The sequence below is a fragment of the Numida meleagris genome, chromosome 5 (genome assembly GCF_002078875.1).
Source record: "Numida meleagris isolate 19003 breed g44 Domestic line chromosome 5, NumMel1.0, whole genome shotgun sequence".
In the NCBI taxonomy this organism is placed as follows: Eukaryota; Metazoa; Chordata; class Aves; order Galliformes; family Numididae; genus Numida; species Numida meleagris.
In genome coordinates, this window is record NC_034413.1 from 17,127,546 (window position 1) to 17,155,314 (window position 27,769).

General features: G+C 43.0%; 1 protein-coding gene across 2 annotated transcripts in view; it reads left to right on the top strand.

Annotated features, from left to right (window-relative positions):
• VSTM4 (V-set and transmembrane domain containing 4) overlaps nt 5,843–27,769 on the top strand; it is a 40,692-nt gene continuing 18,765 nt past the window's right edge. Inside the window, exons 1-5 of one of the 2 annotated variants that reach the window (XM_021398009.1) lie at nt 5,843–6,993; nt 12,143–12,541; nt 18,341–18,409; nt 19,935–20,042; nt 23,397–23,430. In XM_021398009.1, the coding sequence (XP_021253684.1) occupies nt 6,939–6,993; nt 12,143–12,541; nt 18,341–18,409; nt 19,935–20,042; nt 23,397–23,430 (665 nt within the window). In that variant the 5' untranslated portion in view covers nt 5,843–6,938. The remainder of the gene's footprint in view (nt 6,994–12,142; nt 12,542–18,340; nt 18,410–19,934; nt 20,043–23,396; nt 23,431–27,769) is intronic. The other variant, XM_021398008.1, reaches the window with a different exon arrangement.

Here is a 27,769-nt window from a genome sequence, read left to right on the forward strand (position 1 = left end):
ACCTCCCAGTCTCCACTGAGCAATCCAACTTTACAGCATTTCCTCACAGGCCATGTTTGCTAGAACTGTGACCTTCCTTGAATAATGCATATGTTTTTTCCCAGCTGTGAGCTTCAGGTCTTTCCAAAGGTGAGAAAGCAGTTTCTAAAGTTCCAGTAGTAGTTTGGTTCCATTTGTTAGACTATGAGCTTCATAGCCAATTTTCCAGGCTTCTTGGAAGGGGCAGATTCTCATGTATCCTAGCTGTCTAGGTAGGAAGAATAATAACTAAAACATAGCGAAAAAAATGTAGTAGCAGTTAGAAGTAATACTTGAGCAGTTTTCGTTCATCTCTCATCTACCTCTTCACCACAATCCACCTTGTGCAAAACCAGCATTCCATAGTCATTCATTTCCCTGCCAGACACTAACTCTGACTTCATCCTCAGTGTGTGGTGGGGTAAGGCCAGATCAGAAATGCCACGAGCAGGCAAGGGGAGCACTTTACTGTGGTATTTCTGGCCTGAGCAGCAGCTGGCAGGCTACGGAACTGATGTGGAGACCTTTATTCTTAAGACTCATCCATGCTAAATTTAATAATTTGGGAAATTCTTTGCAGAAAATGTGGAATGTTTAAGATAATAAATCCAGATATAACCAGACAAATGCTAGACATGTACACCATACCTTCTGATATGAGTTCACCACTTTTGTTATGTGACTTACCATACAAGCTGTGTAGCACCAGTTGAGAGCAGTGGCTGTTTGAGAGTCTCCATGTGGGTTCAGTGCCTCTTCCAGGATCCATTTAACCTCAGAAAGTTTTCCCTCCACAAGCATTGTGCTTTACTGCTACCAAGGCCACATCCAGCATCACTCTGAGCTGCCCTGGTCAGGGAGGACGGGTACACTGGCAAACCTCACCTTGCTTGATGTTGACACAACATCTTGCCAAGGAAGTAAGTGCTGCAAATCATTTGAAGCTGAAAAAGTCACTTTGGAACACAGTACTGTGTGCCTGCCCTGTCCATACTACTCTTCTCGAAGCATTTGCTGACAGCCAGAGACAGAAAGAGGGTGCTGAGCTGGGTGGATCACTGCTCAGTTCTGGGAGAGCCATTCTTACCCTCTTCCATGTGATGAAGAAGTCACAAGACATCTCATAGAGTGAAGATCCAAGACAAGTTTTAAAAATGCTACTAGCACAAGACATGCAGAAGGCACAGACCAAATCCCACAAGGCAACAGATATCACCAACAAGCCATGTCACACTCCACCAGACTCAGTCACATCACTTACTGGGGAGGCAGATGAGCCAAAGCAGAGGCTATCACAGTGCAGCACCAGGGCAGCTCTCTGACCATGCAGCTCTGGGGTCTGCACCTCTTGAAGCCAGGCAGACTGGGATGAGCAGGCTCCCAGTGGGCAGGTCAGAGAAAAGCAGGAGTTATGTTTTAGCCGGGACACATGCCTAATGAGAGTGCATAGCCAAAACCTATTAATGCACTGAAAAGGCTCTGAAATCTATTTTACCATGATGTGCTCACCTACTGCCAGAAATAAGGACAGCTAAAAGCTACATTTTCATATATTTGGAGAACAGAGCTGGAACTGCAATAGAACTTTTAATGAGCCTTAATGACACTTCTATCTAATGCTATATGAAGCTGAGATGATGCCTTTGTGCATGACAATGCATAGTAAGATGCAATAAGACTTAATCGGATTTCAACATCTCGCTCACCTCTAAAGAAGTGGAAAATATAGAAGATGTCTCGTATGATGGAGGCTCTTAACACTTGTGAAACATCCACAAATCTCATTTTTGCAGGTTTAGCAGTACCCCCCCAATTGGAATGACCAAATTTGAAACAAGACCTACAAAAACCATAATAAATATCCTCTCTTCTTATGCAATCCCAAATACAATCAATCATAAAAGTAGCAGCAGAAGCAAGTTTCCTGGACTAAATAATGTGCTCTCATTTAAAGAAAGATAAAAATGGAAAAATCATAGAATCATAGAATGGTTTGGGTTGGAAGGGACCTTTAAGACCATCTAGTTCCAACCCCCCTGCTGTAGGCAGGGATACCTCCCTCTAGACCAGGTTGCTCAAAGCCCCATTCAGCCTGGCCTTGAATGCGTGGCTGGATGCGGCTTTGAGCAACTTGTTGCAGTATCAATTCTCAGGATAGGATTTCATTTATCCAGTGTCAACGGTTTACGGGCGTTAGGCCCGATTCCGTGACGAAGGGGACGGGGGACCCACGGGCCCACGTCCCGGGAAAAGGGGAAAGGGGAAAAGGGTAGGGAGATGGACCTGAGAGCAAAGAACAGCGGCAACAATCTGAGGAGAAACAAACTAATTTACTAAATAAGATATCGGAATGCAAAACAACACACTATAGTACAATATAATTACAATTTAAGCTGATAAATCCAATAGAGAGAGAGAGAATGTCCCCAAAACAAGGTAGGCCTTACTCTACTACCGACGATAATACGGCTGGAGAGCGAGGTGCTGCCAAGACGAGAGACGGCGGAAAAAGGGACGAGGTCTCGTGATCTGCAAGTTTTTATACTGTGAGCTTTTATCTTTTCCCTCTGGCTGGAAAATGGTAACAGAGGAGCAAAGTGCCGTGGGGAATGTAGTAGTCCTTCTCTTCTGAGAACCAGGTACATTCACTACATGATGTTATGATGTGGAGTACCAATAACCAAAAATCATAAAACCATGACATCCAGGAAACATCCCACAAAAAAATTAGATCCTACCATGTACATCAGCAGCATTCATAAATCTGAAAGAAAAGGGGAAAAGTAAAGGCGCCATAAAGGTGCAGTGTCTGTATTGTTGGTGCAGAGCTGGAGCCACAAAACTGTATTTGCCAAACACCAGCCTACAACGTAGGCAGGGAAAAGTACCAGGGTAGAATTTTTAATCCCAGATCAAGTTATTCAGCCACTCTGGACTGTTACAATTCAAAGTTAATTTTGCCCATTAAAGGGATGGGAAAATCTGGATACTGATCCAAGCTCCCTCCATGCTTGGCAACACTGAATAGGCCTGGATTTTCTCCATCTCTAACCACTGAACATTCACTTATAATTAGGATACCCTGGGCCATGGAGTTACCTGCTGCTGGATTCTAAAGACCCGGCTGCAACTGCCTCCACTGGAAGGTGCGGGCAGGCAGGGAGCATCATGCATGAGATGTGGGAGGCAGAGAATGGGGATGTCTGCAAAACCCATGGGACGGCAGAAGCCAGGAGGCTGTGGCTACCTCCCCTGACTGTGGCTGTGTATGGAGGTGGGGGAACTCACCCAGCAGGCCTCAACCTGAGCATGAGACCCCAGCAACACTGCTCCATGGGTACTGGGCTCCAGGCTCCATGGGAAGAAGAGACCTGAGCAGCGTCAGCTGCTCCAGAGCACTGAGCAGGCACTTTCCTCTTCCCAGCAGGCCTGTCCTGACAGGAAACTGGGCTGCGTCGGCGCTGCCAGAGCTGAGGAAGCAGTATCCTGTGGGGCAGAGGCCCAGCTCGCCTGTGTCAGCACATGTCCAGCAGAGCTGGGAAGGTGCCTGGGCTGACACGTCCCTGCAGGAATTGCACTGCACGCTCCTGAGACCTCTGGGATCTCTGGTGCACAGTCTGTGACCCTATCAGGTCGGCAGCATGGACAATCTGGAGAAAACATTTTACAAAAGCAGAAGAATAAGTTTTACAATGCAGCAAAATGGGTTGAAGGGGTGAAAGACTTCAACAGTAAAATAATGCAAACCATACAGTTGCAACCTTTCATCCAAGTTGCCAAAGTATTTACAGTCCCCTTCCAATCACAGCCCCTTCCAATCCAGGCAGAAGGAGTTTACAGATCACCCAGCTGCAGCCCAGGGTCGGGGCCAACTTGAGTCAAAGCATCCCAGAACTCAACAGCAAATCTGAGAAGATGGTGGGGACTATGGTCTGTGTTTCTCCACTATTTGCCATCCTGACTAGTGCTGTCTGGCCCACAGGAATATCCCAAAACAATGGTAATAGGCTTATTTAGGTATGTTAGGTGCTGCATTGCTCAACAAATGCATCTGAAGTGCAGATCAGTGGCAACAGAGAGACTCATGGATCCTGTTCCCAGCTGAGCAAAGCTCACCCTTGGTAAAAGACATACAAGGTCAGCATCACCTGTGCTCATTTATGTCATGACAAAAATAAGAGAATTTAAACTTGAACCATTTCTAAAAGTGTTTTCAGAAATTTAAAAGAAACACTCCTTTAAGAATAAGGAGTACTTCTCATGCTCTTATATTAACAAAAGCATTTCAGTGGAGGAGAAACCAACTAAATGCTCTACACAATACAGAAAAACCACAACACATCCAGAGATTGCAAGCTGCAAATCAGAGGGAACACATTTCATTGAGCTGGCAGGCACAAAAGGCTGGAGAAGTGCAGGTAGGCCTCTGACTTCTGCCTATGCTGAACCACAGGCAAACACATCACAGTAAGCCTTCTCACCCACTGATTGATCAGCTCATCCCACAGCTCATTAGGGTTCTTGATGCAATTAGAGGAATTTAGTGCCACTGGTAATGGGTGGTTGACAAAGAGACAGATACTGATTGAGGCTGATTCTCACAGTGCACCTTTAGGCTGTCTAGGCTCAGGTACCCACACAAGAGCTTAGCTATACCTTGTTGGTATCTTTACATAATATTTTGTATGCACCCTTAAAAGATTTGTAAACTGAAGGAATTTATGATGTGAGGTGAGGCATGACAAGCAGAACAATATAAGAAGATCTACAAAGCCCATCCAGGCCAATACCTTTCCTGCAAGAATGGCATGCAGCGAATGCTTTGGTAAAGAGTACGGAAAATCAGTCATCCCTAGCTCACTTTTCAGTCAGCATTCCAGGGATTTCCTCAGCTACATCTTCCATTAGGACCATCAAAGTAAGTAACTGCTGGTGCAGCTTTTTGTGAATCTGCCTGCTTCTTTTTGAATTAGTTTCTCTCTTTGATAGGATTTTCCTTTGCTGAGTTAAAGGAGCAGATTTGAACCTACAGATCTGCTTCCTTCTATGTCTATTGAAGGCAATGTTCAGCCTCATAAGGATCAGATGAAGCACGTGCTAATTTTTCTGTGATGCATAAAAGCAGACGTACTATTCTGCCTCAGGGATTCATAGGAGAGGGGTGGAGCAGCTAAATTCATACTAATTGCCTTATCCATGCAAGTAGGAATGCCAATGTGTTTGTATCATCCGCACTTCACACAAGATGAATACTAAAACCAGATATAATCCATCATACCTGGTGGTAGAAGGATTAAGTCCTTGTCTCCGGAGATCTGTGGGCTTTCAAATGATAAACATCATCAAAAGAGACAAAGGGAAATGGCAGGGAGAGGCTGCCAGGTACCAGCTTCCCCAACAGAGTTACACACTTTATGCCATACAGAAGCATCACAGGATGAAAGTGCTGGATTAAGATAATTAAGGAAGCGGTGATCATACTCCGTCTTCAGCCACAATGCAGTGATTTAGCAGTTCAGCTGCCCACCAGGGCCTTTCCAGTCTCCCCATTAATAGACCTGGAGGTCTTCACTTTACAGCCCCTCAGTACAAATCGAGCCTTACTCACACATGTGAGAAAGAAGCTGGAAAACAGTGTCAAATGTATAAAACCAGCTCCTCCAAGGGATGCAGCACTGCCGCCCTCACCTTCTGCCTTCTTATGGACAGATTCTGGACAGACCTTCCCAACAAAAACAGTTCAGCTAACTCCTGCCCTCTGATACCAATCAAGGTGGTGACCAGCAACCTTTAGCAAACAATTTTCTTGCTGTTTTCAGGTCTTCACCAGACTAAGGTATCACCAAAGCCTCATCCAATGTGACTGCCGTCTTCACTGAGAATTAGGCTGGGTTATCAGACTGCATACAAGCTGAGGCAAGGACACATCCCTTTTTACCATAGCTACTGCTATATGGCCTGGCACAGAGCTACCAAACAGCTGTAGGTGGTGATGGCTGTGTACAGGAGCCCAGCAATCCATTTGGTCAGTGCCTTTGGAGTATATTCACAAAGGGGTTAGGTTGAAGGGTTCCTTATTGTCTAGAATGTTGTACCATTTGGCAAAATAAGCATGGCATCCTTGGAGTGACACACCTTAAGCTGCTCCATCAATTCAAGGCTTTTTTAACATAGAGTTTGAATGTCAGTGATCAGTATTTGTGCTGCCATAGCAGAGGGCAAAACCCTCCCACCATCAGAGCACCATGTGTGATATCCAGTGCAGGTATGCAAACAGCCTCCAGCATCCATCCCCACCCACACCTGTTGAAGGCCATTCCTCATCTCCAGGCTGCCACCAGCAGAGCCCCTGAAAGGGAGGCAGCTGTTAACTGGAATCTCCTGGAAACAACAGTCCTGCTCCAGCTGAACAGTGGGCATGGCGAATGGGCATGAGAGCCTGCAAAATCACAGATACCTCCAGGAAAGCAGAGGATGCATAACACAGCTGTCCCTGTCCCATGACCAGTTCTACTTGTTCACAAAAAGGCCTTCTGTGTGTGGAGAGGGGAGCACCCCATTTGCTGTCTGCACAGATATGTGTCCTTTGGCCAGATTGTGTGTGCTCAGGACTGCCAAGCCTGCAGACAGAGCAGCCCCCAGCCCCACCTCGTGCTATGCCATTCCAGCGGGCTGGGGACGTAGGAAGGAAAAGGGAAGAAAAAGTGGAAAAGAGGAGGGAGTTGCAGAGGGGGCCGGACGGTGGGAAGAGCAAACAAGTAGGGAGGGAAGGGAGAAAGCGGAAAAAAAGGAGGAGAAAGGGGAGGAGATGAAAGACAAGGGGAGAAGGGAGCACCGGCCGGGGAGGAGAGGAGGGAGTCAGCTCGGCGGAGAAGGAAGGGACGGGACGGGACGGGACGGGACCCGGCGCCCCGCGGGCCATGCGTCTCCTGGCCACGGCGCTGGCCGCCCTGCTGGCCTCGGCCCCGGCCCCAGGTAAGCGGCAGCACATAGCGCCAGCAGCCCCTCCCACCGGCCGCTGCGGGACCCGGGCTCGGGCCGCAGCCCGCCGCCGCGCCGCGGGGTCCGGTAAGGGGCTGGGCAGCGCCCGGGCTGGGGGAGCGGGCAGGAGCCCCGCACGGCACGGCACGGCGGCCGGCTGGGCACAGAGGGAAGGGACGGGACCCGTCGTCCCCGTCCGCTGCTCCCGCATCGTCGCGGCAGCAATGCCCGCAGCCGTGGGTTCAGAGCGAACCCCCCTTCCTGTGCAGTAGCTGCTGGAAACCTTTTCTCCGCCGCCTCCTTTGTCAGGTGGGACAGAGTTCGTACAACTGCAAGCAAAGTTGAGGCAAAGGGAGTTTGTTTGCCTCATTGGTATTTTTTTTTTTTTTTTTTGCCACAGGTTCCTAGGTCCTGTAGGCATCCAGTGGGAACAGAGCCCCCAGACCTCTTGTTATTAAAAACAACCCTCCCTTCAAGCCTTATGCTTCCACAATCAAACGTGTGTCGGCCAAGGTTGTGTCCTAACGCTGTAAAAATGAACAAGATTCTGGATCAGAACTTCAGGGCACAGTGAGGATGAGGAGGGTGAGGAAGTCTCACTCATTCAATAGGGATACGGGCTGGATTTGGGATCTCTGCCTCAGAGGGACAGGAGATGACAGAGGCAGAGGTTCAGTTCAAGTTCAGTCACTGCAGAAGCACTATGAGAGAAGGAGCCTCTGACTTGAGAAACTTGCAGATGCAGCCATTCAACTGAAAACAGCTGGTTGCTTTTGGTGATCTTTCTAGCCAGCTCCTAATTATTTTCACTTAAACAAAGAGCTTTGCTTCTTCCTGGCTCATCTGCTCTTCTTACTGTTTAACTGAAGAGAAATCAAAATAAAGCAAGCTTTGACAGTAATATCATTTCACAGAACAAACTACAGGGCAAACAGAAGCCACCCCACCTGCTTCTGGTCACACAAACCCAAGATGAGAAGGCAGCTACCCTGCTGGCAGGCCTCTCTAGTCCTCTAGCTATCAGCAGGGGCTGAGGAAAAAGCCCTCCTAGCCCTGAAGGCTGGGCTGTAGATTGTGCCTGTCAGTGACCATGGAAGAAGGAAGAGGGACCTATATAATGCTAATAATGCTAAATCCAGGTTGGGAGCTATAGTGTCCAGGAACAACCCCACTTATATGAGCTTTTCTAACAAAAGGAGCTGGGGTTTTCTAGCAAGAATGCAGCTACCGTGACTGCTGGTCTGCTGCTGCTGTTCCAGCACAGAGTGTGGGGACAGCCCTGGCATGGTCAGGTTTCTGGCTGCTAAACTGGTAGCTCCTTACTCCTAACAGTGCTGTAAATGTATTTTGCTAAGTAGTATGGCAAACAACAAAGTCCAAATCTAGCTAATTCTTTCAGAATAGGCTTTTTCAAAATGGAGTTTAAGTTTTAGCGCTACACTTCTGTGACTGCAGTGAGACATGCAGGTGGAAGGTACCAAAGAAACAGCTAAAACGCTGGGATGGGGGCAATTAAGCAAGTTGGTTGCTGATAGGAGAGAGATGTGCAAAGGAATCCTCAAGCTTTGACCAACTCTCCTTCCCTTTTCTATAAATAGTTTCCCTTCTCAAGTAGAAGTAGGACTAAACTCCTCTGGTGAACTCCCCTGGAGTGGCATCATGCTATACTGGGAAGGCAGGAAAAGAAAAACAGTGATTCCTCACTCAGAGCAGGAATCTGAAGTCAAAGAAGCCAGTGCTGCGTTGGCACATAAGCCTGCTCTCAAGTGGTGGAGGAGTCTCCTGTCTTGGCACAGAACCCACTATGAGGACAAACCTCATGTTGGGGCAGATCCAGCAGCAGTTAAAGATGGAAGAAACTTCCACTAGTGCGTGGGAGCCCTGAACAAGGCTTTTCCTTTCCACATGAGAGGTAAATGACCTCTCTCCTCCAACCAGCCACCACTGTTCCACCTCTAGTGGGGGGTGGATAGAGTCCAATGGATTGTTTTCCTGTTTTTTATAAAGCATCACTTGACCCTGATCAGTGTAAAATGAGAGGAGCTCACAAGGAAAGCGTCAGAAATTGTGAAAGCTCTCCCTTCTGCTGCACCGATAGCTGCAGAAGAAAGCTAAGAAGATATGTTTCCACTGATCATACAGGCCTTGAAGCGACTGGCCTTTGCAGCAGATGAGCTTTGCTACGTGAAAGATGCAAAATTTGATACTTCCTTACAAAAGGGCACATCTCCTGAGGAAAAGTAGAAGCCTTATGTAGAAAATACCAATGTTTGTATGAGTGTAAACGGCTAGAAAGGGGATCAGAGATGCTGCATACAATGCTTCTTTATCTTCTCACAGAGGCTTCCATCATCACTATATCTGAATTCCTCCGTGTTTTCTCTTGAGTACTTTTTGGCAGTGTGTTCTGCCTAGTTTTGAATTAAGCAACAATTCTTTTGCTTTTTATTTAGGGATAGTATTCTAGAATTAATCCTAGTCAGCTTTTCCAAACAAGAAGTTAGCATATCATGAAAATGACATAATTGTTTTCCTTTACAGTTTTTCATGACAAGTTCATAATTTCAGCAAAAATATCTTATGTTTTGCATTTACCCAAATCACATTTTTAATGGATTGCTTAAACTTTTGTAGCATAATTATAAGAAGCTTCAAAAAAATCTGAATTTCTGAACTTGCTTTCTGAGCAGCGCAATCTTCAAAAAGGGAATGTCATTTTGATGGCAGAGGCAGCCACCTTATCTTCACTTCTGCCTGTAAAGCACCAAGGCCCTGTAACTCCAGCATGCAATAAGTGAAGTTTTATGCCTGGAAATCTTTGGTGGTATTCAGACTTCAATTTAAATTTCAACATCCTGTTCTACCTGTGTGCTTTCTATAACAGAAAATTATCTCTTGATTTGGAGCTCTCATTAATTGCACACACAAACTTCATGCATAGATAGTTATAACAATAATATAGAGCATGCTTAGCTTTTTTTTCTTAAAGAAGTTGAAAAAGTAACATGCAACTTTTGTCATACAACTTTTTTTCCTTCACATCTACATGGCTAAGATGTCTACTTCATGGCATCTACCTTGAAAAAATACACCTATCAGTAATGCTTTCTATTAAAACAAACAACCCCAAATAATTATGCTATGAATTTTCCAAGGGTTCTTCTCTCAAACAGTTGCAACATAACTTTTTAATTCAGAGGATTTAAGTTAAATTATACATTTAATCTCTCCATCTCACAACTTCTCTGGGGCCACAGTCTCTGCCTCCAATGCTCTTTCAGAAGTAGATAGAAATACTTCACTTGCTTATTTTGAAGATAAATACACGTTTGTGTTTCAGGAGCTGATGTCAACCAGGAGTCTGCCAAAATGCTCATCCCCTTTGTTAAAATGTTCCTAGCTGATGTGCTAGCAAAGTGTCCAGAAATGAAAAAAATCCATCTCCCAGAGTTGCAATTCTCATTAGCATTTCAGTACATAACTGGAAGCTTAATATTCATATTTTAGAGGACATTTCATGCTTCTCAAAGTGTATTGCAGGGAGTCCTTTCTCCCTGTTAAAATATGTTTTTTTCTCTCTAGTGGATGCCATCAGACAAATAATTTCGGGAACACAATGCCACGATATACCACTGGTCAAAAATAGATCAGTCTGTGATATGACTAATAGACACTCTTAACGTACATTCAGAAGGAAATACAACGAGTGTTGAATCCCATGCGTCAGAAAAGAGGTTAAGCATGAATAAGTAAGGTCAGGAAATAAAAATCTTCTGCAATGAACAGCTATGGACTTCTTTTAACCCTCACCTATGTTGACTATTGGTAGAAAGAAAGCAGAGAGACAAACAACTGGTCTGAGCTAGGCTCATGATGACAAACAGAAAAACACGAGTCAGAAATGAATGGGAAAATGGAACAACTGTCTGTCCCAATATAACCTCATGTCACATTTTATCATTCAAGTAATGTCATTAAATCAAATTTGCAGTCAGAAGGACTGATCTGACAAATTTAATCCAGATGATCATTAGGTTATGACAAGAAGAGTATTACTTAAAACAGAGGACATGAGGAACTGTAAAGTGAGGAGTTACTCATGTATGAGGAATTATGAGCATACTGGGAGGTTAGTAGTCTTTCAGTGATCCATCTAGGGAACAGTATCATGTAAGGTTTGCACAAATAATGTCCAAAAGAAAGAAACAAGCACACATTGCTTGTGACTTTGTCAAGTCACCGTATGATTGGAGTAGCATGTAGGAAAAACTGAGGACCAAGTAACAAAAGTGGTGCAGAACTTAGTAAGATAAGTCATGCAGTTGGGGAATTTCTTGGATAAACTAGGAACTGAACCACAGATGACAAAGGAGGGAAAACATTCCATCGTACCTAAATATAAACTATCAAATAATCTCAAAACATAATGAAAATGGACCATGTTGCTCTGGGATACACACGCAAGGTATTTCTAATCAAACCTGGGATGTACACTGACTATTTCACAGGACATTAGAGAGCAACAGCAGCAACAAGAACATTACAATAAAACCAAAATTGAAACTGGAACCAGTGTACAGAAACGTTACTAAAGTAAAAAGGAAAGTGGAAACACTTCTTGACAAGAGGAGACTAACAGAGGTTGGTTTCTTTAGTTCAACAAAGTGGAGGCTGAGAGACCAGATATTTGGAGTCAGGAAGTAAACGGCATTTAAGCTTAAAAGACAAAGTTGGCACAGGAGCATAAGCTGGCTATTAAAACAAACTGGCTTGGAAATTCTCAGAAGGATGCATGTTGCCAGAAGAGCTGGTCACGGAACAGCTTGCCAAAAGATATTCTGGGCTCTTGCTCCAAACTAGCTTCAGACAAGGCTTGTCTAAAGCCTTGGGTGATTGTGAGCCTGCAAAAGCACCAAAGAGTCCACCTCAGCCCTATCTCATTAGAGAACGCAAGAATATTTGAGCAGACTGACTGAAGGAGGGCATCATGCCACCTCTAACTTTCTCAGAGAGACAGAATGTGTCAGGTTCTAGAAGCTGACTGAGTTGCTGCACACTGAACTGATGCTGTCTGCTCACTGGGAGAGAATATAGTGCCGCTGTGCCTGCATGGGGATTCTCACCATCTCCTTTTCCTTTGCAGATGTTTGTGAGGCTTTAAATGTGACAGTGTCCCCCGGACCAACAGTGCGGTACTCTGAGGGAGATAATGCTACCCTTTACTGCCACATTTCTCAAAAGAGAAAGACAGACAATTTGCTGGCTGTGCGGTGGGTCTTCGCTGTGTCACCCACCCAGGAGTATCTGATGATCAAAATGACCAAGTTTGGGTCTGTCCAGTATTATGGAAATTATACTCATCATTTCCACAAGCAAAGACTTCGTCTTCTTAAAGAAAAACATGGAACGATGTACAAATTTCTTATTCTAAGCCTCCAGCAAACAGATCAAGGACATTATATATGTAAAGTTCAAGAAATTGGAAAACACAGGAATAAGTGGACAGCCTGGTCAAATGGTACAGCAGCTACCGAAATAAGAGGTGAGAAATCATCTATTACAATTCTACAGTTTTCCTTGTCCCATGATCCCTTCTTTCCTCTGTCAGGTTCATCCATAAGACATTTGAAGCTAAGTTATTTTTTAGTATTATCTATGAATATGAGAATAAAATTAAATACTCTGCTTCTTTACTTACACATTATAATTTAAACATTATTCAGCCTGTAGTAGAATGTAAAGAAGCGAGATTAGTAGATTTGTTGAAAATAGTTTATTTCCTTTGCCTTTTGCCAGAACAGCAGCAATTCCAACTCTTTTAAACTCATCTACAGGTCTCTAAACTTTGCAAGTGGGAATGCACAACTGTCATTATTATTTAAATACAAAATGAAATAGAGAGAAATTAACTTATTTTCAAATTAATACAAAGGGAGTCAGCCAGAGATAGAAGCTGTGTATTTTAGATCTATGTTTTGTCCCTCTCATTATGTTCATTGTTTAGTTCTAGTCTAGAAGCAGTTTGCAAGTAACATTTCTAGTATAATTCCTGCACTTTTGTTTATACCATCTATAGGCAGAAAACAGAGCTAGAAAAGCAGCAACCAGCCTGTTTGTATTGAACTTCAGATAAAGGTATGACCAGCAACAAGTGAGGATTTTGAACTATAGATCTCAGGAAACAGGCCTTCCCTTTGGGGTGGGTGATCTCAAACCTAACACCACCGGATCTGTGCTTTCAGCGATGGGTGAAACTGGACATTGGAGAACAGACTCCTTTGAAGAGGTGGCTGAGCTCAGCAGTCGTGCTGTTAGGTCTAGCTGGCAAACAAGCCCCCACTTGTGGTTTTACAGACAGAAGAGCTGATTTCACAGAGCCAGCTCTGAAGATAACACCAGAAATCAAGTGGGACTGCTTGGTCCATTGGTCTGGATATTCAAGAGATTAATTGAGCAATCACAGAAAAACTTGTAGGAGAAAATAGTGTTTCATGAAGTTTATGCTGCTGATGTTGTTGCTAAGTTTACAGTTGTGTTTAGACCACAAATGTTATTCCTGCAACTGAAAAAAAACAATCCCATTTATCTAACTAAAGATTTGGAGAAAATGGCCCTAACTCTCCTCTGAAAATAATTTTCCATTGAGAGAACCCCACTGAGGACAGGCTTTTCAAGATAGAGTTAAGCATGTTTATGTAGAGTCTACACTGGTAGACTAAATTCAAAGCACATTCCCTCAGTACCAATTTCACTGGCATCATTCATGTTTCACTGTCCCTTTTTGGATTATACACACAGCAGGAGGACAAATGCAACAGTAAAAAAAAGTCTTTGCAAGTGTGTGATCTTCTGTGGATAGTGCTCAGGTATCACAGGCTTTCACTGTGATCTATGGGAATTACAAGAGCAACAATGTGAAAAACAACAAGAGATAAACAACATCTTCACTTTGACCAGCAATGTTTAAATCCGTGTTAAGGAATCATGGCATTAACACATGTAATTAGTTGATTTTTAGTAGCAATGATGAAAGACTTTAACAATCCGAAGTTCTGTTTGCTTTAGTAACAAAGAGTGTGGATCAATTTTAAACAACCACAAGAAAATCTAAATCTAAGCTACTTGGGCTTACTGGGTGCACAGAACTTTTCCTTCATTGAAGGGAAGTTCCAAGTGCAAAACAGGTAACTCATTCTTGATTTGCCAGGTGCCCAGGGACCTTCCATATCCCAGTCAGTGACTTGGGCTCCTGGACATACCACAGGAGAAGGTGGCCAGTATTAAGGTTATGGTGGAGAGGGTATTCATTAGGAGACGGGACAGAGAATTCATTAACTTCACAGAGGATTCATTAACTTCACAGTTCAAAGAATAGTTTCATGTTTAATTTTTGTTGTTGCTTTCACACTTTTGTTTTTAAATGGAGAGGAGTAAAAGCCCTGGAGCCCAGCATCTGCTGAGCTCAGCCATATTGCATCTCTGGAGATCGTTAAATTTCACAAGCACTGACCCCATGTTGGGTGGCTGGAGCCAAGGCACAGTTGTTAGTCTCACAACTACATAGGGATATGAAATTGAACTTTATTGTATGTGTGATTTAGCTCTACAGACTTCAGGCATTAGCTTGCTTCTCACTCAGCAGTTATTCTTCCCTGCTGCTCCTGCTCTTGCCTAAGGACTGGCATTCCTCCTCCTTCTCTCCCTCTCTCTTCCTCCTTTACCCCTCCAGATTTGGCTAAAATGAGAGACTGAACCACTGTCATGAGGGAACTGGTAGGAAGGGGGACCTTTGGGTCCTAGCATTCAGATAAGACACTGCGATTGTAAAGGATTTGCTACGCACAGGAGGGAAGGCAACACTTTTCAGAGTGGTGATAAAATCTCCAGTTTCCCCAGTGGTAACACTGGAGGTTTTCAAGGAAATTTTCTTCCAAACACATTTTGTATTTTATATTATGATCGGTTACACTTTTTTATTGCAAAGGGATTTAGTTATATTGCAGTTAGACCCAGGATAAAGCAAAAGGAGCAATACAAACTGCCTAAAGCACTTAGATACTTAAATTGTACTGCTTGTGCTTTATCAACTAAGGTAACAGTGTTCAAAGACATTACAGTTGCTGTCTTTTCTACCATTTTGTTCCATTTAATGTGGCTGCAATTATGCACTAATTCAGTATGACATCTTTATGCTGAAGCATCCGATAAATTTTGTACAGGCATGCACATCCAGTGGACGCAGAAACAGCATTTATATTGCTCGTTTGATTCACAAAGGAAGAGGAGGTCACTCCATAAGACAAAAAATTGCAGGGGGAACACAGAAGGAAGAGTCATTCTGCATCTTCAAAAGCAGAAAAAGCCTGGGGCAGTTCAGCACATAGCCTTTATCAGCCATAAAGCATAGCACCATCCCAAGTAAAACAACTTGACAGATTAAGCCTGGGAATGTAATATCTAATGCTATTAACGTATATCCAGATTTCGTTATTTGCTAGCAAGTTTGCTGGTGTGAATTTGTGTAGTACCTAAAGAAGTTGCAAATGGATTTTCTTGCAACATAATTTTTTGCGGACAAACACATTGGTGTTGTGAAAAAAAGTTGAGTTACAGGCTATATAGTTCCTTATTGCTTAGTGGTGGCAGTTAAAAGATTACTTATGTATCTTCCTTCTTCTTTAGGACCTGAATATGTTTTTCAGAAAAGAAGCCTCATTTGAGTTTTCTCCTTTAGGTGTATTGACAATAATATAGTAAACAGAATTTTCATAAAGGAACTACTAAACCCTGGTAGTAAACCCCACAGAAATCCACGTTCTTGCGTTGCCAAGAAGTGTCTCCTACTCCAGCCATGCAACATACTAAATCTAAACTATGGTGGACCTTTTCCCCTTTGCCCATCTTCTCATCAAAGGCATCTATTCTTTTCCTGGTTTTGTCTGGTTAATACTAGCCTAAAAACAAGTCAGTCATCTTCACTGTAGTACAGAAAACATCAGAAGAAGAGTTTATTTGAGGAAAAAACTTAATTATAAATGTGGTGCTCCCACTACCTTCCTATGAGAAACCTTCCTGAATCAGTGAGTAGCCTTCAGAACAATATGGAGCACCTCCATCATTTATAGTTGGGTAATCCCTCAAGTGCATTGTACCAAGTGCTGCACATGGCTTAGGAAGAGCAGTATGTATTCCAAGTGGTTTATGATCCAAGAGAAGAGATTATATGTAGGAGGACAAACAGAAAGTTAGACAGTCCAACTAAAATCCTGCTGGCACGTACAACACAAACAAGTAAAGCTGATCACAATCAGTCTGTCTTGTTGGGAAGTTTGTATGTGTTTCTTATAGGACAGATCCAGAATTTTTTTTTAATATTAGTAGCTTGTGATGTTTTCTCAAAGCAAAAACATTGCAAATTAAATGAATGCAAGACTTTTTTTCCCAAAATGAACAAGTCCTTTTTCCAGTGAATGTATTCTAAAATGCTTGCCAAAAGTCTACTGGTGTGATGCTCAGTAGACTTGTAAAATAAATATTCAAGATGAGCTTCCCATCGTAACTAAACAGTAGATTTCATCAGACCTGAAAATAGTTCTGTATTCACTGAGTTAGCCCTACACATCCCAACTCTACAGGACATGCCTTAATTAACTTCCTTTCCAGTAGGATACTTTTCTGTAGTGATTTGCCCTGCAAACCTCTCTTGGATGCAACCTAAAGGACATCACCATCCTCCTGTTGTATTAGGATGATGGTTAGCAGAAGAATTCATGGATTAACATGAATGAGATCATCTAATCTGATGTCATAAAACAGGTCAGCATGCATAAACAGACAGGCTGAGGAGAGCAGAGAGGGGTTTGGACAGTGATCCTGCAGCCAGAGCATTTGGATTCTGGAACTGGGTTGTACAGTTGTTACAACACTGACATTCATCTGTTTGCTTAGAGCTCTGTACTCTGTTCCTCTTCCAGAGAGGACAAGTCTGTGCAGAACCTGCTGCAGTTTTCCCTCTTACCTGTATTAGAACATAGTCATTCAGTCAGCCCTTTCTCTAGGCTATAAAAGTGAGTTAGTATGACTTGCATTCATGCAAGCTTTCTTCTCACGTGTCAGGAAAAGCCCACAGCACAGGCACAGGAATTGCTATAGATAAGAACATAAGCTATTTTGCTCTCAACAGTCAATGGCCGTTGATATGGCAGTGACAGAGCAGTTTATATAGTTACGATGCTCAACCCAGTCTGTTTCAACTGCTGAGCCAAGAGCACTGGGTATAAGAAGTGTTCTGCTTCTCAGCTCAGATATGCCAGTGTCATATCTGTGTATCTCTAAAAGGTGAAATACAGAAGCAAACTTTTGAGGAAAGCAGGAAGAAAAAGAACTCACAAGCAGCACTCTCACTTTGATGGATTATTTGGGTGCTGTTGTCGGAATTGCAGGGATAAGACAACCTGCCAAAGGACATCCACAAGAGCTGTAGAACTAAGGCAAGCTGGGCAAAATCAAGGGCCTGCAAAGTCAGTCCTGAGGCTGGGGAATCACTACTGTGTTTGTAGAGATCACTTCAGTGCCAAGCATTGTCAGAATGACTTCCCTGTTTTTTTAAAAAAGCTGTGCCTGATGTGCCTGGCTAAAAGTCAATACTCAGGAAATACTCAGAGCTGTGTCCTCCAGTAAAGCTGCCGCTCTTCCAGTTGTTTGTTTTTGTTTTTCCTTTTGGAAACAGACTACAGCATTAGGAAGCTTTCTTAAATAAAATAAATTCCTACTCTCTTAAGCAAAAGTTGTTCAGCTCCCTTCTGAGAAGTAGCCTGTTTTGGGATGGACACACAAATTATAGCCCTAGAGGTAGTAGTTCTGGGTAACTGAGAACAGAGAGCGGGAATAAAAATAGCTACATACAATTTTAATGGCTGATTCTTCCCTGGCATGCTCAGACCATCTTCAAAAAGCCATTACAGATCATACAAGCCTGTGGCCACCATTGTTCTAAAACACAGGCTCTTTAAAAGTGTGTTTCTATCCCCTTCGCTGCATTTAACTTTTGATTGAAGAGCCACACACTGCATCTTTGAAGCTTAAGGTGACAGCAGGGATCCCATCTCACAAGCCATATGGCCCTCACTGGGGATACCAAACTAGATGAGATTTGATGGAAGACATTTCAATAATGCTATTTTATAATTTAAGTGTTTCATTGAAAGTTAATTATCCTTTGAGTTAAAGTACGATCTTGATGCATTGATGTGTAAGGCAGAACAACCTTTACTCCAAGCAATCCCAATGCTTTATGCTCTGCATTTTCAGTTCTTGTTATGTCCTCTTTCGTTTTTTTCAGTGATTCCATCAAAAACCTCTGATGATCCCACTTACAAGAAAAAACACGAAGCTTGGAAGTTTTTTGAAGGTAAAGACGCATCTAATTGCTGTGGTTGCATACAAGATGTTAGCTAGGTCCAACACTGCAGTACAACTGAAGTGCCCCCATTGGACCCAATTCTGCATATTCCTGTACAAACTCGGGCTGTGCCTCAGAAGGCATCCCACAGAGTACCAGGTGCCGGCAAAATGAGAATGGAAGGCTCCAGCTCCAGTTCCTGATGTGTTTGTTACAGTCAGTGGTGGAATGCCCCATGCCTGGCTGATCGTGAAATACAAATGCAGACCCTACTCAGAGGGGTGCTGAGTGTGTCTGAAGAAGTACCCAGCACTGTGTGTTCCCACTGGCCTTACAAGTGCTTCTCTGCACTGCGAGAACAGCATAAAGCTCCCTGAAGTTTCAAGGCAGGCAGTATTTTCTCCGTAGATTAGGGAACATCTGCTCCAAGAGACTTGGAAATCCAGAACGTGCACTCAGCTGGGATTCCCTCCTCCTCCTCCTCCTCCTCCTCCTCCTCTCCCTCCCAACACAGAACACCAGCGAAGCCGCAGTCTGGTGTTCACAGCCATGCTGCTCTCCTGCCTGCCAGTCACTGCTCACATCATTTTGTGTGGAGCCTTACTGTTTAAACCACAACTCACAGACTCTATTGTTCTGCGTATGGGGGGACAGGCTGAAAACGAAGCACAGAGCTGTAGGTCAGGGGTCTAGTTCCAACAACACTATTTTCTGCAAGAACACTTGACCTCTGAGACTTGGTTTCCTCTCTGTAAAGCAGGAAAGAAGCCAGTATACCTCCCTAAGGGCATTTCAAGACATTAATGGATAGAGCATCCTTGAAGTGCTCTATTTAGAGTTCTAGTAAAAGCAGAATAAGTCATCAAAGCCTTCTGCTTCTGAACAAAATACTCTGTCTTGATCTGCCATGGTAGGACTCCTGGCCCGTCAGGTGAGAATGTGCTGTGGAAAATGACTGAAAGCCATAAAGGGAGTCTGATGCTATAGATTGAAAAATAAAGAAAATATATAGATAACAATTTCAAGCCAATGCTGCAACCAAAAAAACAATTGCAGACTTCCTTCCTTCTTCCTCAGTCCCTCAGCACTCCTACATCTCTCCCTAGTGCCACTGTTAAACAGTATTTTCATTTTTTTATTTTTAAACCAGTACAGCTGTTTGAACTGGGAAATAATCCAGCTGAAGTTGTTCTGTTTTTTGTTAGCCCCACCAAAACCAAAACAAAACCAAACCAAACCACCACCACTACAACAACAAAAATAAACAAACAAAGAAACCAAACCTGCTTTCTCCTTCCCAAAACAAACCATCATAAATACATTATAAATACACCTCCTGTTCACGGAGGCTTCATCCAAATTTTAAACTGAGCAGGATACTGTATGAAAAATTCAATTAAGTTAATTAGTTCTGAACAGTTACCTAATTCTTTCAGGCCATGCTTTATTTTAGTCTTGTTGACATAAAATTTTTGTCTTGTAAGCATGAAACATGCAGCTGCAGCACTGAGCCTCCCCTGTGCTTGCCTTTCAGATCTGTACGTGTATGCAGTGTTTGTGTGTTCAATAGGAATCATCAGTGTCCTCCTTTTTACACTTGTAATTCTCTGTCAGTCACTTCTGAACAAGAGGAGATGCACAGGTGAGTGAAATGTCCTTCCTGCTGGCTACAAACCTGTACCAAAGAGGGAGAAGGAGAATGCAGAAAATGCAGGAAAGAAAAATATTTCCTTACTTTGATTTTAAATAAAACCTGTATATGTATATACATATATACATATACATATATATACATACATACATATATATATATATATATATATGTATGTACATAGGTAGAAAAGACCATTTTATTACTGTCGGAAAAAAAAATTGGATTTTTCCTCCACAGATTAATTAGAACAAAGGCATTTTGCTGCCTTTGAACAGCTACTTCACTTTAAATTTGAATTGCGCTTTCCAAAACCTTTCAACTTTCCATAAACATAAACTGGAGGTTGTTAGGACTTCTTTCAAAGGAGACCAAGTGCTGCATCATGAAATTGCGTTTTGACAAGATCTAGCTAAAATTGTGCAGGAATAGCATTTCTGCAGACATGTTTAGAGGTTTTCTTGTGTTCCATTTTCTCATCCCTACCTGTCTGGCTGTCAGCATGCTTGGGAAAATGACGATTGTTATTAGCACTCATTTGTAGCATGCTTTGAACCTAAAGTATCATTTTGTTATTCAGATGTGCATTTTTACTATCGTCTTTCAAGATCAAGGGCTACTATTTCCTTCTTTTCCTCAGAGATGTTTTTTTAAAGAGGCAAAACCTGTCTGAAAGCACCACTGTTACAATCAGAATTGCTACTTCAGATCTGCAGAGTACCCCGTGTGGACTCTGCTTTCATTGCTGTTCAAGAATAGTATGCTTTGGAGACCCCACACTAGGAGAATTGAAATGCCAGCACACTTAGCAACCACCATGCCAGAGGAGAGTGCAAAGGGCCACCTCCAAACGGAAGCTTTGAAAAAAAGAGTTTGGTTAGTGATTCGTCCTGTTAATGACAGGAGAGAATCATGACTTGATGCTTCTTCAGCGCTACGCACGTACCACAGAGGAATGTGTGACTCAGATACACGAGGGAGAAGACACGTAAGCCAAGACATTGATTTCTACAGAAGCCCTTGCCTGACCACAGCTGTATTTCAGGCTGCGGGTCTGTTATTCTGGTAGTGCACTCAGTAATGTAACTCCAGTTCTGTTTGAACCCAACAATAGTGCTTGCCAAAGAGGAAGAAATAAGATCGATGTTATTCTTCCTACCCTGTTAAGTGCTGACAAAGGTTTTGTGCCAAGGGAGTACCCACAGTTAAGTGTGTTGGTCGTGGTGAGTCACCTTGCAGCCACAAGCACTGATTTATCCGTTTTTTTTTCTCTACCCAACATTGGGCTAGATTTTGTTTCTGTTTATGTTTATTTACTCTGGCATAAGTGATTGAGCAGCATGGAGAATAGCTCTCTTCACAATGAGCCAACTGAAGCTAAACATAAAAGTAAAATAGAGTACAAAAATTATATGCAAAAAAGAAAAAGTAATTTCTTCTGATCTGCTAAATTCTTTCTTCACTACCCTAATATCTGAATAATTGCACACTTAACCAAAATTTATTTCGATTTTGAACACTATCCAGTAAACACTGGCAGCATTAAGCATGGTTCCAATGGAAATGTAACAGAATAAAACTTAGCAGATAAGCACTCAGTATATATATATATATAGCCTTTCACCCAGGACCACCTGATCAGATATTTTCCAGAGCCACATTAATTGGCTCAGCATCCCATTAGGCAGCAGGGAATTAAAACAGCAGTGCTCTCTCATTCAGACTGTTAGAATAAGGCATCTCTCCTCAAAACGTATTATCTTACCTTCTTTCCATCCTTGACACTCTGTACCTCCATCTTCCTCCACCATTGGTGAGGTGATGGCTTCCATCATCTTCATCCTCTTTCAAGAGAAGCCTGGCTCTGCTGTTCTCTTCAAAACTATGTCAGGGGCCCAGGACAACCAAAGCTACATCCTTACTTCATCTGCTGGGTGTATTTCGGTCAAGGCTTCCCCCTGACTCTCTCCAGTCACTCTGTCATGGGAACACACCTGAAACAAAGCACAGAAACCCCTACAGCTCCTTCCACTCTCCCCCCACCTTCTTTCCAATTTCCTCCCAGTTTCTGAGCCCTAACACCACAAAAAGCATCACCTGCCCCAGCCCCACCCCAGGCAGACAGCCTGTGGCCCTGTGGCTTTGGTACAAGCCTGCTCCTCACAATCATTGGGTCAAAAGATTAGAGCTTTTGCTCTAGGGCAGAATAAAACCATGCATACCTAGTGATGGTCAAATACATTCCAGCAGTGTGCATGGTATCTATTGATGGCATCAGACCTATTGTCCTAACATGTCCTTCACACATACACCTGGAGAAGATAACAGATAGATGGAAGCCCTGCCTTAGTCAGTGTAGACGTGGAGACCTGGCTCTGGTGTGCTAGCCCCAGTTCCCGTTGCTCTCAGCTCCCCTTTCCTTTAGGTCTGAAATACAGCCCAGAAGGGCCTGTGCAACTTCCTTAGTATAGGAGAATTGAGGTAAGAAAATGTGAAAAATTTCCTGCGTAGAGGAGCATGATTCTCTAAGAATGAATAAAGATAAGAGGCAATGTGTGTGTGCATCTATGTTGCATTAGACAGGGGTGCATCCTTTTTTCTTTCTGGGAAATAAGTTGGAAATAAGTTGGCCCAAGTTAACCAGCAGAGCCAGAGGCTCTCCTCCTGCCTGCTTCTCTCCTGCTTAGCACATGGCCCAGACTGGGCAGAGCACAGAAACCACAAAGCCACAGAAGAGCATCTCAATAACGCTGGCTCCTGAAAGGCTGCAGGAGGGAGGCTGCCCTTGCTCAAGGCTACTGATTCAAAGCAGTATGAAGCAGAGGGATTTAGGCTCTTCACACACACACATGCTCTCAGAGGTGGCTCTGACTGGAGTAGACCTCTTATCTGATCCCTGGAGGCAACCCCTGTATGCCTGAGGCTCCAGCTTAGCCTGCATTAGGAATGGCAGTGGCTCCTGTGGCCGAATGGTTTATTTTGGGCTTCTGGAAATAAATAGAGGCACCGTAAGGGAAATAGAAGTCTTCAAAGTAAAATTACTGGCCTGCTGTGCTATTCCTTAGCAAGCTGTCTCTTGGCTGGGCTGACCACCGGAATGTGAGCTGCCCAGCACTTTCACAGCAGATTGTCCTTGTTATTTGATACATTTACCTCTCCCAAGCATAGCTTTGGGACAGACAGCACTTTAATCCACAATATACGGTACTGATTGGCAGCTCTCCCAGTGTGACCACTTGGCACCTCTGCAGTCCCGGGAGCGCTGGTGTACCTGCAGTGTCCATTTGTAACTCATAAACTGTGTTGGTGGGGAGCCACATTTTCTTTCTTTCTTTTCTTTGACAGTGAAGCATTACCTGGTGAAATGCCCCCAGAACAGGTAAGAGATTACAATTCTCTTTATAGTAACCCAAGGCACCAGTTCTCATTTGGTTTTGCTGTGTACCAACCCTGCCCACAGCAGGGGGTTGGAGCTCAATGATATTTAAAGTCCCTTCCAGCCTAAGCCATTCTATGATTCTATTCTGCTGTGTATGCTGAAGAAGATGAGTAAAGTTTTCCAAAGTGCCTGATTCAGTGGCAGCCCTTTCCTTCACACTCTGGATTGCCTTCTGGAGAAGCCTGCTTTGATCCTGCATGGCCGTCCAGGGTTTCCCAGCATCTCACCAGATGGCAGTGGCCTAAGCCATCCTCCTATGTAAAGCATACCACAATACAACCCAATAAATCCTGCACACAGAACCAGGACTTGGGGCTCAAAAGGAGGTTTTTTAGGCCCACACTCTGTTCCCAGCTGAAGACTCCAAGGGATGGAAAAAACTGTACTTCTGTTGCAGTCATTAATCACCATCCCTTTAAATAGCACTGACTGCAAAGTTTTCGATTGCATGGTGCTATAAAACTGATTTCCAGAGTATGAGCTTCTTCAGATATAAACTGTGCTGGACTAGCAGTAAAAGAAAGATGACAAAAGTATTTTACAAACAAAAAAAGATTGAAGAGGGATACCTCATAATAATGCAAAAGAACAGCTGTTTCTCAGTTTTCAGTGACAAAAAATGTGTTTCTAGCATTGTAGTTTAAATCCAGTATCACTTGGTATCACAGACACTATTTCTCATAGTATCTTTTTAGCACTGATTCTGTGCCAAGTATAGCATGTCCTAGATCCTCAACTAGTATAATTTTTAGTGCTGTCTCATGGGATAATGGCTTTATTCAATCTAACCAACACTCAGATGTAAGCAAAATCAAAAAAAAGCAACAGAGAGTTCAGGAGAGGTCAGTACAAACTGAAGCTTTCATGTTATTCATTGAAGATCTTTGTTCTGTGACCCTAACCAGCCATTGCACCACACCAAAAATGTACAGACAGCTCAGCAGTTTTCATTTCTCCCTGAATATTTTTTCTTTCTCCTTCTTTATTAGCTGCTGGGACAAGGCTTGAAAGAGGGGGACGGGGAAATCAAAGCAGGAGAAAAATGAGACTGATTGAAAACCCAACAGTCAAACTTGATGAAAATGGAGCACAGCAGTCAGATGAAAAGGCTTGTTATACTGCAGAGAATCAGTCTGCCTGGGAATACGTGATGTGGTGTGATACTGCTGTAAACATTAAGCTTTGGGGCTGTATAGCAGGGTGGAAAAAAGCCAACATGATTTCTTCATTGTAAAATGGAATCTCAGGAAGCGAGGGAGTGTGACTTCGTATGGATAAAAATGTGGCTTAATGTATTTTAGCATGGCGAGATATGCTAATGAAAACCCTGATCCTACAAAGGCATGTCAGAAGTGCACTGACTCCAGGGCTTTAAAATTAAGTGCCTATGAATGTGTTTTCAGTATCATGATTTTTGTTCTCTTTTACACTTATTACCTTTTATTTTCCACCCTCTACTCCAAACATGAACCGTCAATTCCTTTAAACACATTAGGACTGTTCTCATACCTAAATTTGTAATTGATATTAGACATGTTATGATCCATATCTAATGCAAAACATTTGTATCCATTCATTCCTAGCCAAGGGTGCCCTTCAAGGCATCACAAAATATGAATTCCAAGTAAATCTCTAGATTTACTTTACTGCTCACTTCTAGCTGAGTGTCAGCCATGCACCAGCAGCGCTATGGTCAGGCAGTGACAGAATTTAGAAGCTCAGAGACAATTTGAAGTCTTAGAGGATATGAGAGGTGTAACATAGCCTCAACTACCCGCACTGCAGGTAGATCTTCACCTGCTATTCCTCTAGAAGTATTTGCTAGCTTGTCTTGGAACTTAATTCCAAAGATTTGAATTCTTCCAAAAGGGCTCAGCCTAGGCTAGGGAGGCTCAGCTCCAATTCCCCAAGCGACATTTCAAGCTCAGTGCAGAATCCAGTGTCAAAATCAAATGACTAGTCTGGTGTCTAAGAACTGTCAGCACTCCCACTGCAGTAATACCTAAGCACCTTAAAATATTTCATATCTTGACATCATAATGATAGCTTCACTTAATCAATCACTTCTGAAGCTAAGTGATTTGCCCCAGGTCTCACAAAATGGCCTTGGTAGAAAAGAAAATTAAATCCAGATTTCCTGAGTGGTACAAAGCAAATGTTTGGGCTTTGGTTTACTATTTGACCAATAGCAAATTAAGGGAAAAAACAAGTTAAGCCAAACCCATTTCTTTCCCACATTTTAAAAATAAATAACTAAATAAAAAATACGGTTATTTTGGGTTTCCCAAACCACTTAATTCTATTTTTGAGGTTTTCTTTAAATATCCTACTTCTTATTATCTGCCTTGTTATTAGATCATTTTGCCAGTGTTCAGATAAAGAAACCCTCAGGATGTGTAACTTTGAAAATGGGATTTTTTTCCTGCCTTTTATTTATTTGTTTTGATGTGAGCTCTCCAGTCCTTCTGCCACTGCTCTTCCAGACACAAATAATTTGAGGTGGATAAAGCATTCACCTCACCAAGCTGTTCATCCCAATGCCTTGGTCCCACACCACTGATCAAACAGTGTAGGAGCAAGTTCTGCGAGACTGAACCAGATCCAAGCATCCAACCCCCCGGCACCTTCCCATACAGCCATCTGTGTGAACCCCCCTGTGCTGCTCAGGGAGGTGGTGGAGTCACTGTCCCTGGAGGTGCTCAAGAAAAGGCACTGAGGGACATGGTTAGTGGGCATAAGGTGATGGGTTGATGGTTGGACGAGATGGCCTTAGTGGTCCTTTCCAACTGTCCAACTTAATGATTCTATGATAACCCTTGTTGACACTGACAAGAGGGAATAGCTGACCAAGACAACCACAGGAAAAGTCCCGCATTTGAAGGGTAGCAATGCCCCAAATGGGAGCATTTTGCCATCTCTTGGGATAGTGTGCTCCAGAATTACCAGCCACAGCCTCCAGGGAAACCGCATTCCTGGTGCCACGGCTCTCAGCCACCTCCCACAGGCTTTCTTCTCCCAAACTCTTGTCTCTCTCACTATCTAAAAGCTCATTAGATCCTTCAAGAAATGCACAGCATGACACTGTTGAAATAGAAGCCGGGAGGCCAGAGGAGATAAAAAAGTAACTTTCTTCCTTAACACAGAACAAGACAAGCTCACAAAGAAGCAGTGTTTCAGAGCCAAGGAGTCTTTTCTGAGCTTCCTTGTTTGGTTTGAGGAGCTCATTTGGGAGACAGCAAGCACAGTTATTGTATCTCCCAGAATCAGTTAACCCTGTACAGCCCTGGCACTCACAAGAAAAGTGTAAGCCACAAATACATTATTCTGTGGCTTTGCATTTTCAGTGTCCAAACAGGAATAGTGAATGCAATGAAATGACACTGAGCCTTTTCATATATCATGCTTAAAGCAGCAGTGTCAGAACAGTAGTATCTTTAAGCTATACATCTGCCTTAATGACCAAAAATACCAAACAAAAAATCACTTCCCTCCCTAGTTTGATGCTCTCTGTCCTTTCCAGTTTGCGGTGTTTGAGCAATGGAGCTAGGCAGGACAGCTTCGTTTCCTGCTGGTTTAAAACAATTTAACATCTTGATTTTAATAGAGAAACAAATGGTTGTTTTGGGATAGGTTCACAGTTGTGCAGGCAGACTTTAAAATTACTTTAATGCAACCCTCACTTTACATAATTGATGTGATTTGTTTATAAATCATGAAAATATTTTACCTCTTAAACATTTTTTAAGAAATTTGGCAGAAAACTTAGGTTTTGGACTGAATACAAGGAACAGAATTCAGCAAAATCAGCAAACCAGATGCTTTTTTTAATCGACACAAGCGTAAATCCAGAGTGATTTCACCAATGATAGTGGTATTCATTTGGATTTACAGCTGTGTAAAATTGTAATGCCTATCATTTTGTTATTCTTGTGTGGGCAATAGCTGAGACATCTTAACTTTGATTAAGACTTTGGCCCAGTTTGAATGTTTAATTCTATTAATAAATAGAAAATGTTTCATTATGCAGAAGAACCTGGAGATGAACAGTATCTTGGGACAAATGACTTAAAATTCAGAGAATTCAGTGCTGTCAGTATTGCTGCTGTAGAGAACCTGGCAGGGTCCCATTGCATGGTGTAATGCACCAGCACAGACCAGGACCATCCCCACAGCCATACTGCATCACCACCTTTATTGTAAATAACTTCTTGGATATAAGGAAGAAAGTTTTTACAGCACGGGTGGTGAGGCATTGGCACAGGTTGCCCAGAGAGGTGGT